This window comes from Megalops cyprinoides, chromosome 1 (assembly GCF_013368585.1).
Source record: "Megalops cyprinoides isolate fMegCyp1 chromosome 1, fMegCyp1.pri, whole genome shotgun sequence".
Classification (NCBI taxonomy): Eukaryota; Metazoa; Chordata; class Actinopteri; order Elopiformes; family Megalopidae; genus Megalops; species Megalops cyprinoides.
Genome location: NC_050583.1, coordinates 43,994,829 through 44,011,982, shown reverse-complemented (window position 1 = coordinate 44,011,982; position 17,154 = coordinate 43,994,829). Strand labels below are relative to the sequence as shown.

General features: G+C 37.4%; 1 protein-coding gene across 1 annotated transcript in view; it reads right to left on the bottom strand.

Moving 5' to 3' along the window:
* Nucleotides 1-16,863, bottom strand: part of LOC118778075 (insulin-like growth factor 2 mRNA-binding protein 1) — a 46,782-nt gene extending 29,919 nt beyond the window's left edge. The window contains exons 1-2 of the mRNA XM_036529411.1: nucleotides 16,304-16,863; nucleotides 14,960-15,020 (exon numbers count right to left, since the gene is read on the bottom strand). Of these exons, the coding sequence (XP_036385304.1) occupies nucleotides 14,960-15,020; nucleotides 16,304-16,478 (236 nt within the window). The 5' untranslated portion in view covers nucleotides 16,479-16,863. The remainder of the gene's footprint in view (nucleotides 1-14,959; nucleotides 15,021-16,303) is intronic.
* Between the last annotated feature and the right edge of the window lie 291 nt (nucleotides 16,864-17,154).

Genomic DNA, 17,154 nt, shown 5'->3' with positions numbered 1-17,154 from the left:
TGTCTAATCAAAACGTATGACAGGAACTCAAAAAGAAGTTCATAAGGAACATTTCTAAAGAGATAAAGTACACATGAAAGGAAAGGAAAGTAAAGTACACTGAAAGGAAAACTTATTTCAATATTAATATACAAAATATAGATCAGTTAATATAAAGAGATAATTTTATACACACACACACAGTATGCAGGATGTTTATTTACATAACCTGCTTATAATTTTAAAATGAAAAAGTTGTTCCTCACTCCCCCCTAATATGCGTAAACTTTGCAAATCTTATCACTGCAAGTGCTGTTTTAGCTGTTATATATATATACAATTTTCACTGCAAATTTAAATATTAACCAGCAGTTTTAACAATCCATGTTCTTATTTCACTGACAAAATAACTTTGACAGCTGATAACAAAATAACATATAATAACTTCAAGCTTTTCAAGTGCAAGGCTATATTTGCCTTAATTTTGATTGAATGAATCTGGTAAATACTAACAGTTCAGGCAATTTCAAGGGTTAAGGTAACTTCAGCAAATAATGTGAATGCCTGCTACATTAACTTGTTCACACCCCCTTTCTTTTACGTTTTTATGTACAGCTACATCGTAACAAATGGCATGTGCTGTCGTGATCTGAAAACAAAGCCTTAGAATCTAAATACGACCTGAATGAGATTCTCTTTACCCGCACAGCAAATATATTAAAAATATAAAAAGACTAATCCTTGGCCTTTTCTGCTTTCTTAAATTATTAAATAAAACCATACAGCCAAAGGACAACTGAATAGTTATTTGCAGAGTCCAGAGATCTTTCCACAGAATGCTAACTGAACAGGTCTACTTCCACTGGTTTCATAGGACTTACATAAGCATTGAGTCCTGCCAGACCCCAATAAATTCAATGGAAAAGGACCTGAATAGCCACATATTCAAAGACTTCTAGACACCACCAAACTTACTATTGTCTTAATGAAAACTCAGTAATCTTAGACACCATATGTTCATATGTGCATTTATACAAATTTTAATGTACCAGCACGCCTTCAATCTTTTAACCCTACATTGTACCCAGCGTGTGGCAGAGCAGACTAATTTATTCCTGTCACACTGAAATTTGATATGAGATTTGTGATTTGGATACAGGGCAAGGCAACCATTGTGGGAATCATTAAGTAAAACTGTATCAACCACAATGAGTATGACAGTAAGAAAACAACATCTGATATTCAAAATATGGGATTACAGTTCTTATAAACCCCTAACTGAAAATACAATTTCTAAATTCAAGAAAAAAACACAGTCAAACATTCTATAATGTATGGGGTATGAATCTGATGTAACTTTTTACATGGTCAAAGAACATATAATCTTATTGCACTTACAATACATATGTACAGTTCTCCATGTATTACATATGCAAGTGTTGATGCATAGACTCTGTGTAAACTGTATTGAACAATTATCGTATGAAGATAATTGAAGTGTGTTTCATGTAAATTGGAATTAAGACTACTGTTAGTCTAACTGTACTAATTATAACTACATATATGCATTAATTTCATTTTTTTATTCTTAAACTTTTCAGCCAACTTGATTCTTTCCCTATATTTACAAAGGAGACCCTAAAACACTGCACTAACTAATGGCAAAAAAACAAAAAAAAACATTAATCTTACTTATTGCTTGGGGGTAGATTTGATTATTTGAATATTTGCCCTAGAATGCCATAACCCATGCATTTCAATGAATTTTTTTTTTTTAAAAAACATCTTGAAATGTAAGCCTATGTATATGATTATTAATTACTTCTAAAGTGGTTATTGCATTCAGGTTTTCAGTATTAGTAAATAAGTGTGTCCTCTAAAACTATTTTCCTCAGTTTAGGCTAATGTGATTTTCTAAATTCTGCAACAGAATTTACAACTGCCAACTTTTGGTTTCACCAGTTCTGTGTTTTTACAACTCTTTTCTGATTTAACATACATCTTATAATCCAAGGTTATATATAATCCAACAGTAATTATAATGAAACCTTATATGTTTGCATGACATCACACATCCAAGCAAACATACTCGGGATGCATGCAGACCCAACTCACCAGACCTGATAAGTATACACTGACAGGTTAAAGTGACAAAGATCTATTTATCTATGTTATCAAGATCAACCCTTCAGGCTGTTTTGTACAGCAGCTTTATCAAAAATATTGTTTTAAAAACAAATTCTATTCATTATAGAATGCATTTTAAAAGCACATTGTACTACCAGCTACATCCAGTGACATAAAAAGGTCTTAAAACAGGTTGAACAATAAAGATTTTAAAGATTAGATTTAATAATACATTTCTAAAACACCCCCCCCCCAATAATGAAAAACTGAAGTCTTTCCAACACAAAATTAATCTGTTGAGAATAAATCTCTCAACATCCCCTTTTCTAACATTGCTGAGCGTGAATATTCAGTTGAATTGTATTCCACTCCTCCTCTGTGGAAATGATGTCACTGTTAGACCTGATTGGATGAATGACCCCAAGGAGCCATAGAATATCCAGAATATAGTGCTTCACTGTATGGTAATTGGCTACTGATACTTTTAATGGCACAGACCTGACTGACAAACTCTCTTAACATCCAGCTCCAAATATTAATATGGTACTAATTCAGCTGAAAACTAAGTAGAGCGCCTGCTCTTAGGAGTGTGCAGAATCTCCAATTTCATCGAAACAGTTTCATTTAAAACAAATAAATTACAATGTAGATGAAGATATTAAATAAAATTGTCTTCAGAAGAGGAAAAAAATGTAAAGGACTGCATTGTCAAATGATCTCAGTAAACTTCCTTTATTTCATCAGTTCAAAAATTGTTACCATACATTTAAGCTTCTGGATTTTTTTCCAGCATTAAGTTCATTTAATACTATGTTTAAAGCCAAAAATATTTTTTTAGCAAAATACTTAAATGCTTAGCTGTACACAAACAAATATTGATGCTAATGTTTGTACATGCAAACTATAATGATTGTTACAGCCTGATATTCATTGCTTGAATATAACCCTCACAACATCTTCTGCCTTGATTAATGTGAACCAAATATTCATTTTAGGACATTTTAACAAACATTAAACAAGACTGTAAGTTGTAAGTTACAATTTTACAATAAACTCTGCACAGCCATTCATTTAAAAAATACAAACTCACTGTGTCCTGAGTCCGAAAATACTAAACAATAAAATGCTTATGTTGCTACATTAATTACTGTATGATGCAGGCCATTTCCCTTATTTGATTGTTGTGATAATGTGATAATTTAACTACAAATAATTTTCCAATGACTGAGTTGAATTGTTAATAATTCACATTTCTAGAATATGTTTTTCTGAATCAGTAAGTTGGTTAACTTGTACCAGAGTTATTATGTACAAAAGAATTTTTTATATTTATATAATTATACAGGTATAAAATGTTCATTTATATATATCTATATACACACATATATTTATTTTATATTACATATATATGGAGTATTGCGTGAACGATGACCAAAGACCACCACTAGTGGATTCTGATACTTAAAATCCACACAGCAAAGCTCTTGAAAGTGTTCCTGTTTGTTATTGAAAAATCCACTTTGTAATCACTCTACTTAGTGCTATAGCAGTGATTTACAATACTTAATACAATGGTGATAAAAGGTCACTGAAATGAGATGCATTTCAGGCCAAGTTAATGGAAATGGTGGTTCTACCTTGATGAGAGACAAATAAAAGTCACTTTAAAGAGATTGCTTATTTTCACCCAATCTATTTCATTTATTCATACTTATATTTAGCTTATTTACATCTTTTTTGGCTTTACCCACAGACAGTACAGTCATGTGCGAACATGAGAAAAAATTGAACAATGAACATAACAATAAACTTAGAGAGAAAAGGAATGAGAGGCCAAAAGTGAAGAACAGAAGACATGTTCTGTCTCTCTCTCCCTTCCACTCACTCATCCACCCGCTCACAAAGGCTCACTCTCCCTGCCTCTCCCTCTCACACACACACACAAATGAGTGACCGACAACCGGCTACCAACAACTCACAAGGCCAGCTTTACCATGAGGGGTGCGCTGTGCAAGGCTTGGTCGAAATGTAGGGAGAGGAACAGGGGTTCACGTGGTAACGGATGGAGGGTTGGAATGGGGGTGGGGCGACTCTCTTTCCCTCTTTCTCTGGCGTGTAGTGTGTGCAAGGTGGTGTGGCCATACCACCGCACATGTCTGTTTGGCAGACATGTGACCCAGAGGCTCCATTTTAACCAGCACTGCCTCCCGAACGGCCCCAGCGCATGCGCATGCACGCACACACAGACCCCTGTGATTTACCCCCACGACAGTCACCTAAACCTACGCCACAACAAGCATTTCCCATTGCTTTCATGGGATTGACAAAAGAGCCTGTTTTCCATTTGAATGGCAAATTATCTTAATCCATATTCATTTTTTAAGGTCTCTGTAGTCTTTTGTGCTGGTTTTAATGGTCAGTACTCACTTAGACTTGGAATTGACTCACTCTGTTTTTGTGTCTTTTCAATCATATTTAATTAGCGTTCTACATGAGAGCCATTTTCACATAATCATTCACAACAATGCGTTTCAGGTTTTCAGAGTGAATCTAACCCCTTCCTTTCAATCCATGTTCATTTCCCTTATTTGATATACATTTGCATATTTAATATAAAACTCAGTGTAGACAATAACACAGATTAAATGTAACACTACTCCTCTTTGTCATTAAACAATGATTACTTTCATTTTTTTACAAAACATTTTTGTTAAATTCAGTTATTGAACTACAGTGACTGTAAATGTATATATAAAAACATTTGTTAAGACTTTAACAGTCTATTAAAACCTTATGCAATGTTAAAGACATACATGCTCAGTGGCTGCAAAGAAACAGGTCCAAAGACACAAACATAGAAGTCTCCATTTCCTTAATAAGCAGAAGCCTGAGTCCAGGGCACAACACTCCTTATAACCTGTTGCCTGAGACTGTCCTGGTCATAGCCTAATCCAACAAACCATACTTCACCTCTGTGACACATGGTCTGGCACATGCAGATGAAGTCTCAGCTTCATCAATGCACACCACACAGATTCAGGTCTTACAGTCAAGTACAGATAGCTTAAGCAGAAAACAGGGAAACGTAAGTGACCAGTTTTAGGCAGACAAAAAAAAACAAATAATCAAAAAACTCTGTGCTTTATCTGATATAACAAAATTAAAAGTAGACCATGTGCACGAGGGTAAAGAGCCTGGTCTCCCCCCCCCCCCCCCCCCCCCATCAGCTTGCTTTGACAGACCACACAGCACACTTTCTCCAGTGATTTCAGGGAGACCGACTGGCAGAGGCACTAGCCCTGTTGTATTCTTTAAGAAAATGTGGTGTGCTTTATTGCATCAAGCTTTTTAGTCACTCTGCTTCCTGTTAAACAATATTTCCCCTTTTTTGTGACCATATAAAACCACAGTGACAAACTGCTGCATTGTCTTTGACCTGATTGGATTACAAGCACAGGGTTTTTGGCTGGGCAACCTGTGAGTTTCTCATGAGAGTTGAGAGTGCTTGGGGATTTGGGGGGGGGGGGGGGGGGGGGTCACCGGACACAGCCTGGCTTCACTGTGGAGTTTGGAGCAAGGTGGTAGAGGGTGGGAGAGGGGCCCTGGTTTGATTTGTTTGTGAGGGGTTGGGGCCTGGAGGAGCAGAGGCTGCTATTTGAAGAAACTACAGGATCCCACAGCAACCTACACTACTGGGACCAACACACTATTACTGGCAAACAGAAAAGAGGAGATTCAGGGGCAAAACCATTTTCAATGGAAATGATTTTCAAAATGTAAAAAGTGTCCCCAGAATGCTGATTTTACCCATCAAACTTATTTTAGTGCATATATAAATGACATGGTATAGTATCATTAACGATTGATTAGCATTACATAATAAATGACTCATTTTTATTTTCAGAGTTTAATTTCTGAGTTTTAGGTTTTCATGTAATGAATAGACAAAAACCTTTTATTGATTTATTTGATTTAACCCATTAAATAAAATGTGAGTTATTCTTGCCACATTATTGCTACAGCAGGTCATTACAGCCATCGCAATGGAACATTCTTGGGGTGTATTATGGTCACACTCTCAAGATACACAACTTAACAGTTTGACTTTTAATGTCAGTCTAACTTAAAACAATGAATGGAGGCTCACTCGATATGTGATACCATTCACTTTGTTCTTGCCTTTGAGTAACAGATAGAAGCAAGAGTAAGGTTTTTTATTCACACAACATGTTTGGTTAGTTTCAATAATCAAAACATGTTTATGCTATATTTCTTGAATATCAAACCAAGTAAAAAGCAAAGCTCTTTTTGGTTCAACTGAATCCTGCCCTAAACCGACTTCAGCTTTTTGAGTCATTGAAAAAGAGACAAACTTTCTGAAAAACCATGTTTAATCTGAACAAAGTCTAAATATGTAGACATAACACTTATTGAATCTCTGTTCTGTGGTCAGTAGGCCATACAAGACTGTTAAGTGCAAGCATGCAGTACTCTAGTTAAAACGCTACTGCAACCTACAATGGTTGTTGCATACATTTCAACAAAGGGCAATGCTTTTTTCCTCAGCTACCTCTTAACAGCCCCATACACCATGAACGCGCATTTAACACAGCTACGACTCAAACAGCACGTGCAAGGTACTCCCATTTAGTGGGAAATAAAATAAATAGGAATACCTTGACAGGAGGAGGACAAGTTCCAATGAAAACTGAACATCTTGGGAAGAAACAGTATATTCACCATCAAACAGTATGCTTCAATATTAATTGGACATTACTGAGCGCACCATTTACCGGTAATCAACAGATGAAAGGAAAACATGTGGAATGCTCCTTCCAAATGGAAAGCACCAGCTGCTTCAGTGCAGTATTTTTTCACATCACCACAGGAGTGCTGTAAAGTTTACCGAGTTCTGAACTTATAAGATAAACGCTTCTTTAACTAACCAATCGGCACAGCTAGAATGATGATGCAAACCATCATGCGATCTGCCCAGGCAGAATAATTAAACTTTCGATTTGAAAATGCTGACTTCACACACAAGCAAAAAATTAAAAGGTGATTTTCAAAAGAGGGAGGGCGGACGGGAAAGAAATGATCGCGCTTTGATAACACATTCCACCTTTTTATTTCAAACTCTCATCAATGTCACCCACAACCTATTATGCAACAAAACCACTACAATCTCTCCTTCAAATATCTATTGCCTTCTCTTAAGGCATTCTTTTTCCAACTCTCCCAACAATATGGTGAAGTAGAACAAAAATTTGTTAAAATCTAAATCAGCTTTTAAACTTGTAATCAAAACCTAACTGATGCAACTGAACACTTTTGATAATTTAAAATTTGGAAATGTGGCAGTCTTTCTGAAAATGTGTAGCAAGAAACACTTCTTGGTCACAAACAGGTTCCACGATTTCTGTTGCAGATATTTTCTCAGATATTCCCCCTAACAATTCCCAGAGATGTGCAGGTCAGAACACGTGACTCAGAGTTAAAACACATACACTCTCTCTCTCTCTCTCTCTCTCTCTCTCTCTCTCTCTCTCTCTCTCTCTCCTTTTCCACAGTGAAGTGTCTTTGTGGGCAAGGAAACCATGGCATGGTGTTTGGCTTTTGATCATCCTCATTTCTTGGAATTTACTTTTTAATTTTAAATTTGTTTCTGTCTTTTTAAGTACCCTTCAAGAATACAATCTTAAATGCGATTGACCAGAATTGACCAGATTGACCAGAGGCCTCTGAAAACTCAAATTCTCAAAGCCGTGGCACTGCAGTGTAGGCTCCCTTGAAGGCTACCTCATAAGTCTCCAAAATGCAGCCGTGGAATTCGTTTGATAGTAAAACAGAGAGAGCGGAACCATTGTTGTCTTCCCCTCCCCCCAACCCTGGTTTCCTGAAGCAGGCACCTCACACTTGGGAGTGGCTGAAGGGGGATGGGGACAGGCAAGTGGAGTGGGACAGCCTGCTCCGGCCAAGGAGTGCCTCTTATCCCCCTCTGTGACCCTGAAGGGACTGTTTGTCCATGCTGGTTCACTGACACGCCTCATGTACTTAGTGCCACAGAATCCAGCTTTAGCATGCTGGGATTAAGGGCACAAGGTACCGCAGAGTTCTCGGTCTTACACTACACCTCTGCTTCATCCTTTTGGGTCCAAGTGTTACACCTCTACTTTTCCCCTCTGCCATAGGGGAAACCTTGCTGTCCTTTTCTGCTACTTAAAGACCCCACTGTCTTTGTACAACTGATCTGCCACAACAGCAGAGAAAAGGTAAAACACTATTCTGAAAAATACCTTACACACACACACACACATACACAAAGATACACTTTTCACTGGGAACTGAACTGAAGAACTGATCCTTTGTAAAATACCAGCTCAAGACAATCAAAATTAATGTTTAAAGTATTCAGGTGGATAATTAATAATAAATGTATGAAAAACTTAGACATGATTTGATTTTGCCTCACGCTTCAATCAATGCTTCACCCCAAAGCTAAAACATATAAAAAGGAATGTAAGTGTTCCTGCAGTACTGACAGAAGAAATCCACAATACCTCAGCTGACCACCATGAGTCTGTAAGCTTTGCCATCACTTTTCTGACATTAGCTTGCCCATACATTAACTGCTAAGAATTGTTTGCATCTTTACACATCCCACATGTGAAATTACAAAAAAAAAAAAATGCATTTAACTCTTTCCATTCTGAGTAGACACTTAGAACCTAAAAAACAAGTGAAGAGAGGACCATATCAAAAAATTCAAATTATAATTTATCAAGACCAGGCAGTTATTCACTTTCATACAAATAACTCATTCATCTAATGAAAACTTAACACATTCCCTGCCAGTCTGGCAAAGCTTTAGAGCTTTTCAGTTTCCATCACACTGTTTCAGGAAGTGTAATTTCACAGTGATATATTATGGGGTGATTCAGACATTTTTTTTTCTGGGGCTGTGATTAAGTATTTCCTCTTAATTCCTTCACATTTAGGGAGCAGTTAACTTGCAATATTAGTCACTTCAAAAACAATTTTCATTTTAACTAAAAATACTACATCTTGAGTAAACCCAGTTTTCACTTAAATATTCTGGGTCTGTCTAGAAGACAAACCACTCCAGTCTTCCAAACAAGAAGACTGCTTCAAAACAGACAAGTTTTACTTTATTTCATCAATACCTCCTTTTTAGGCAAGATACTGTACTGTACAAGATTACTGTATATTGGAGCAAGGTAAGGGTTGCGCTCCCTGGTAGATCAGCTCCAACTAATTTAAGTGGATGCTGTTCTGGATGCTTCTGAAAATACAGAATCAACTTCTTACCCTTCCAAACATTACACAATTTTGATCAAATAATGAAATACTGCATTTGAGAGATACTAATACTAAATTTATGCAAGATTAGATATGTCTAAAACCTTTTACCTGGCAGACTAATGAATTACAATGGGGTCTTCCCATAGAGACTGTTAAGAGATGAAAAAATTCTCTGATTTACAATCTCTCACTTGCATGCATGAGTATGTAAAAAAACAATCACAAAATACATGAAAATTTTGCACTGCTTCCTACCAGCAAACACTTTGAGAAGTCCTACTGAAAACACACTTCCATACACATAAAAAATGGTGTTTAACCAGTGTAAAGCTGCTTTGGTCTGGAAACCTTCTGAAAACCCTACTTTTTTCTATTACATAAATACATAAATTCCAAATGCAGCTGGTATACACATGAAAACGCCATCACTTGATCATACAGCAGCCTGAATAATCCATCAAGCCTCATATTCTCAGAATTCCTTCATTAGCCTGCCGCCACAACAAAGCCAACTCTAGCTTCATTTGGAAGTGATACTCCTTTTCTTGAGTGACATATAGCTATACCAAAGATATTCCAAACTTCAAAGACAGAATTTCTTCTCAGTATGAGCATACATTCATATAATCAGTGCTCCCCAAAAGGCTTTGGGATTAAAATGCTTTCGTTCCCCTTTTGTGTAGAAAGACAATTCTCAATATGCTTTGTAGCAGGCTACTAGATGTCAGTGGTAGTTTACATTTTTCTGGACTGAATATCTCTACCAATTCTAGAGATATTCAATTCTTTAATCTGGGTAAGCAGTGAAAGGGACATGGTTCTGTTCAGTTTGCATTTGTTTGGCAAATTCATATTACTCAACTCAGCCACCAAGACCCCTCCATTCAAGACCCAACCAAAGATATTTTTACTCTTTCTTTTTTCCAGGTCAGCGCATAAATGTCTACAAAATTTCATGAGACATGTCGCCATGCCACTGCCCTTCTCATAAGAGCGGAGCGGGGGGAGGTGGGGTGGTTGTGGCAATGGCATGGCCAGAAGCTAGGCCGCCTCCCTACATGAGAAGAGGGGCTGGGGATCTAGGACTGAGCCCCTTTAAAAACAGGACAGATGGTTCAAACCAGAGAGAAGGAAGAAGGCACATTGTGAGGGCTGGGGGTTTCTTAAAGAGACAGAGCACTTTTCCTCAGCACCCACTCTTGATAGGTGTGCGTGTGCATGCAGAGTCTGTCTCAGAATTTCCTCCACAACAATGGCAAAGTGTACCAGGAGGCACTCCCATGCAACACCACAGCTTCAAGTCAACAATGACACATCATCTGCCCTGCATGAGGCCAGTCATATAATTTTATGTGTGTGTGCATACTTGAAAGCCTGTCTGGTGTGTAATTGTGCATTTCATCACATTTTGCAGGCCAACCAGACTTCAAATCTGAATGCATCAAGCAGCACATGTATGACACAGTTTTGCTTTTCACCTTATTTGTTTCATACATGGCGTTCAGTGTCTCCTTAGCCATTCCTTTTTTTTAATAGCTGGACATACATCTTTTACACATCTACAATTAAAATAGAGAGCAATTTACTAGTGCAAGCAGAAGCAATGAGACTGGTGAGAAAAGTCAGTGTAAAAGATACTTGTCCATTCCTGCTTACACAACAAATGCCGAGTTATCGCCTTTCCAATCATCAAGATCTCCCATTTGGCCTTGTTCTACAGCACATAATAGTTTCCACCAGTTTGTGACTTACATGCCCTTGCTGAGAGCCCACCAACTAAAATCATACGTGATGGCTGGGAGACAAACTTCTGCAGTTACTGCAGAGTTTAAAAAGACAAACACAATTACAGTAATGAACAGCTAACAAGGCAAGAGCATTCTCCCATTGTCTGATTTGCTTTGCAAACATCCCACCCCCCAGTACTGAAGATGTGTCAATAGGTTCTGAAGAATTCCAGCTGACATTAGACAGTCACAAACTAATTCTAGAGACCACCTGTTAAAATCAACAAGTAATGCTGTGCCCAAATTAAAAAAAAATTAAAAGGTGGTTAAAAAGGCAGACAGTAAAACTTAGCACTTTCTTTGTCATCTCTCTGAAGACTTCAACGTGTGTGAAAACCCTGGCTATTTAGATCACTCCTGTAGACAAAATATGTAGACACTGGAAACAGGGAGTTGGGAATGGATTTATGCCTGTCTACCTGGCTTCACAGTCCCAAGTCATATCCTTCTATCCAATCACATGCAAAAAAAAAAAAAAAAAAACTTGATTTTGACTTTTGACAAATGGGAATGGGGGCTATACCTAATAGAAATCCTGTCATCCTTATGAGTTCAGTCATACTCAAAGTCAAACAGCAAGCAATGTCAGGTTACAGAGTCACAACTGCAAGAAAATGTGCTAATTTAACATAGATGATACTAACTCTCAGACAGTCATCCTACCAACACTACATGCAGGTTTACTGCTGGCAGAGACTTTGAAAAATGGAGACTTTGCTTGTCTTTGAAGAGTCAAATGTGGATCACCCTGAGACCACATAAAATCAATTTCCACTAACTAACAATCTCACAACCGTTGACAGTACAGTCTACTGTTTTTCACTTAACCTGCATTCTATATTTAACAAATTGCTGGTGCGCAACCTAAAACAGTAAGTTGACAACTTACACTTTTACTCTCAGCACGTCCCCATCCTCAGTAAAAATGTAAATTTTATGTCCAAGATGAGGACTCACATATGCAATGCCTCCTGATACTGATGCTCTTGTCAGTACAAACTCAGATTTTTTTCCCTTCCAATACATCTAGTTATGTGAGGAGGAATGGTTTTAATATACAGGGCTTGTACAGGAAGAGAGGCTCTCTGACTCCACCGTATTGTCATGTCTTTCCTTATATCTAACCGTCTCCTCTGAAGCAGGTCAGAGTTCACTTGGTACAGTATCAGTCTGTGGGCAGCCATATGCACTCCATCATGTTTATGTAAAGAGGCTGAAGTTGTGGGGCAACACTTTCTGCCACAATCAGCAGAAATATTGGAGCAAGGCAGCCCATGCAACACAAATCAGCAATTATATTATTTACACAATCAATGTGCAAGCTTAAACATTACGCATTATCTTCAAAAATTAATTCCAACACAACAGCAAAGAAATCTCATATCATTCAAACAGGAGACAACATCACAACATGGACAGCAAAGGTAGATTTTAAATGAGTGGCAGGATAGTAAAAAACAAGGACAGCTGGACAGGTTATTCACAACAATACAACAAGACATTCTAGCTACCTTGTGCCTTACACACTCTATGAAATAACTTGTTTTAAAACATTAAACTCTCAATAACATGATCCATTCTGTGTTTCTAAATATATGAAATTAGCCTTTAAAAGTTACCTATAGGTCACATTGTTATAAACTGATAATGTGCCAAATGTTATTGATATGGTTCCTTTAAAAATGAAGCTATTTTACACCAGTCATATAATTAGAATGGTAGGGGTTTATACTGATTTCAGCATTTAAATATTTAACGTTATAATACCAGTGCAATTGAGAATAAAACATATCACAACAATTATCTGTGTACAATTACCACAAGACAGGCTTTTAGTGTATATGTGTCAAAGAAAACCCAGGTCCACGGCAAAACGTAAATACGCCATTTTTTTTCCATAAGTGACGTTATCTGACTCCTCGACTCAGAGGCAAACACGTGGAGCTCGTTGAATAACTTACATTTAAAGTAGTCTGCATAATGAAACAATCCACTTTTGTAAAAGTATAAAATTCTACGTTTAGGCATTTAATACTGGGCTGATTATGTCAAAGCCCATTTGATTGTAATGACTACCCAAACTGTAGAGAAATGGAATTTAAAATCAATTTCAAATGTGCATACCTTGTTCAACGAATTCAGATGTATAGTGCCCAAGCTATGCAAGGTAAGTGGTAAACAGCAAGCAATTTCTTCCATTTTTACCTCCCAAATTAAACATCGTCCATCCGATCCATTGTCACGGTCAATCTATTTTCAGACAAACATAAGCAAACTCTGCTACCCTGTGGTTTATTTCATTTACAAAAATTAATTGTGTGGTCGAAATCAGTGATAAACTAAACTATCCAAAAAAAATGTGATAAAAACGTTTTGCACTAACCTCTACTATTAAAGGGCATCTAAATAGCTGCGATCGTTGAAATTGTAATCGAGTGATTATTAGGCCTATATTTTGGGGCAGAGCATATTGTTGTCATTCAAAAATGGCGGCCTACGTTCCATAAATTGTTTGAATAGCATTAAGGCCATCGGCACTCTGATCTATTATTGTAATGATCCTTTTTCTTCCCCGTCAGGCAAGATGTCATGGGCACACAGAAAAGGGCAATGTGGGCATATATCAGTACGGTGTTCGTATGCAGTTAGGGTTCCCATTCTCCATTAACTTTTTCAACAAAAATCATCAGGGAAGAGCAACAGGGAGGGGGTGGGGGAGAGCAGTAAGAGGAGGGAACAGTACAAATAATTGAGGGGGAGGCCATAACTTAGTTGTTATATTAAATATTTAAGACTTTTACATTTGCCATCGATCTGACGTTATTCCATAAAAACACGATTGTTTCAGAACATACTAAGTACCAAATTCTACGGTATTAGTGGTATCATAGTTTTAAGCTTATTCGTTTCAATAAACCATGTGCGAGTAAGAGGCAAAATGTATGTCTACCTGATAATTTAAGTTTGTAAAGATTTACTTAAGTACTTTTCGCACCGTGAGCCGTGACTTAAGTGGTCACAAGACCAGAAAAGGTTTATATCTGCAAGATCATTTTAAGCGCGAATTCCCATAACAATGGCAAAAATAACAAATTTGAAAACGAGCGTTTAGGTCAAAACAGTAGAATGTGGAATGTGCCATATGGACAACTCGTTTTGGACTACATTTTTCAATATATCATTTTAAATTAAAGTAGGACCAACTTTAGAAAGTGTGCTGTAGGACAGCATCTGAACTTTACCATAGGTTAAATCTTCTTTAGACTTTCAGCGAGAGGAAACGCCTTAAGATGTAAGAATTTTAAAGCGAAAAACTACCAGCGCCACAAACCTTCCTAACTAGGCCTCTGCAACAACATGGACATGTAACTGATAAGCGATTCTATCAGTCTGATCTACACACAGCTGGTGAAGTTGCGTTTTTATTCGTTTTAAATGTATGTAAATTTGAAGTGTGCTAAGATTTAACATAGAAAAATACCTCCACCGTAAATACAGCCACCGTAGCTTACATAAAGGATGAACACACCATTAAAATCAATTAAGCAGCTGACTGTCTTTATTAAAAGGTAACTGTGTACTGGATATAAATATATATTTTACAACTGATTGGTCTGGGACCTAAACTATACAAAGTAAGGAACAACTGGCGCTTTTAAAACTTACATAGGCCTACCGCAAAACACCAACGCATAGAGCAAAAATTTAAGTGCAGAAAATATAATGAAACTCATGGCCAGTACCTTTGCTTCTTGGGGACAGAATGTTCGACTTCAATACGTTTGCCATGCAGTTCCACTTTACCTGAAAAGGCAAATGTTATAGATTTAACTTACACAATCCATTCGTTTGAAAACAACGATCGTCGAGGTATGACATAAAACTTCCAATAAAGTTCAAGTTTATAAGTGCATATTGCTGTTGTACGTATGTTTATTGTATTGTTGAATTATGTTTAACATTAACCAAATCCCATGTGGCACGTTGAATACAGTTTATGGAAAGCTTTACTCTAAATTATCGACTGAACGTACAATAACTGTAACCTCTGACTAACCTTTAGAAGGCGGAAATTCACATATAGAATGCCTTTCCTACACTACTGTCTTCGAATTGTTGTCGTGTAATAATCCACGAAGACACATCGAGAGGAAGAACTTTTGAATGCTTTAGTGTTGGTGATGTATTTACAGAAGTGTTGTCTCGCGAGCTTACTCCCAGGAAAATACAATGTGACAATATCTTTATTACAGCAATATGTAATACAGCTGCTTGACCCTGAATTCTGGCAGTGAGCTGTATGGTAACACACAAACAGCATGGCGACCTTCGCGCTATAAGGAACACTTATCCTATGCTAGAGTCTATACATGCTGAAAATGATGGAAGTACATATTATGAAGTCATACCCCTTGTTGCAACGTATACCTCACCTCTGAATTGACAGGTACCTAAAGCACAAATTAAAATAAACACGAAACATCAACATGATCTGCGGAATTTGGAAAACAAACCTAGTATATAGCTAATGCAGTTCTTATCTATAGCTAATGGCCTGTTACCCTCAAGGGGGAGGGGTATTCTCTTAACGCTATAAGAGCAAAGGAGAATATACAGAAGCTAGTCTTGCAATGCCTCAGAGTTGATTCAGCGTGTACAGCTACAGTTAAAGCGCAAATATTCGACCAAAATGTATGGATTTGGTTGTGCAATATGGTAACAGCCCACTAAGATACTTCAGTACCATCGTGCAAACATCCAAATGATGAAGGCATTTATTCGATGTATGCGATATCTTCATATTTACAGAGGGATTCGATCACTCGGTACGCCCCCTCTCCCTTTAAAAGTTGAGTTTCTCGTTGCCCAGGTCATTCGTAGATTTTACACACGCAGCTCTTAACTGAAATACATTTTCTCTAAATTTTCATCCATCCATCCCATCATCTTCAAAAAACAAAGTGGAAATTCCACTTAGGGTAAGCTACTAGAGAAAGTTAGCAAAGGCGTTTTACGGCTTTCCCACTAAATAGAATAAAATTAAAACTGCACGCAAGACCGAAATCTATTAATATTCAGTTACTCACCAGAAAATGTTTCAATAGCTTTCATAGCCCATTGGTCATCCGGACAGTCAACAAACGCATAGCCAGTTTTCAATAGAAATTGCCCAGAGAAAGGAATCTTACAATCTTCAAAGACTTTTACTAAGTCTTCTGGAGTCACATTTTCACTTAGATTTCCAATATATAACTTGTTCATGGTGAAGAATGACAGCGCTATGAAGGTCCGGCAATAAAATAAAAAAGAAGTACAAAAAAAAAAAACTTATTTTTAAAACGCACCAAAACTGAAAATGGGGTGCTTGCCCAAGCCAAAAAGCAGTTGAAAATTGCGGTGAACAATCGTAACGAAAATAAAATTTAAAACTGAAAATGAAGATGAAGAAAGTTGTGTTGCTGATAGTGTACTGTGATTAAATGAGATCGTAGAGTTAGAAGCGAAGAAATCGACACTGCAACAACCCCAGTTAATGATCACACACTGTATCAATATTTTTAAACTTGGATTAATCCGACGGTGATGGTGGTTGGAGTAGTGGTACTATGGCGGGATCGGGTGAAAAAAAAATGTTCCTCTCTCTGCCCCAAACCTCGACTTGTACCCAGCACTGTCACAGATCCTTCTGCCTGATGATGGCACCGCCTCTAAACCGACCTGGAAAAAATTGACTCTTTTTTTGTTTGCAAAGAGGAAACCACGTGGTCTTGGAGTAGCGAAACCGAGAAAGAGGGGCGGCCCGCTGAAGCTGAGGAGCGGATGGGAGCCCAAAGACAAGCCAGGCTTCACGACTGAAGTGAATGTATGAAGATAGGGTATATACTGCGTACGTAGCCTACACATACGAGGGTGCGTTCTCATGCGCGCTGAGTATTCT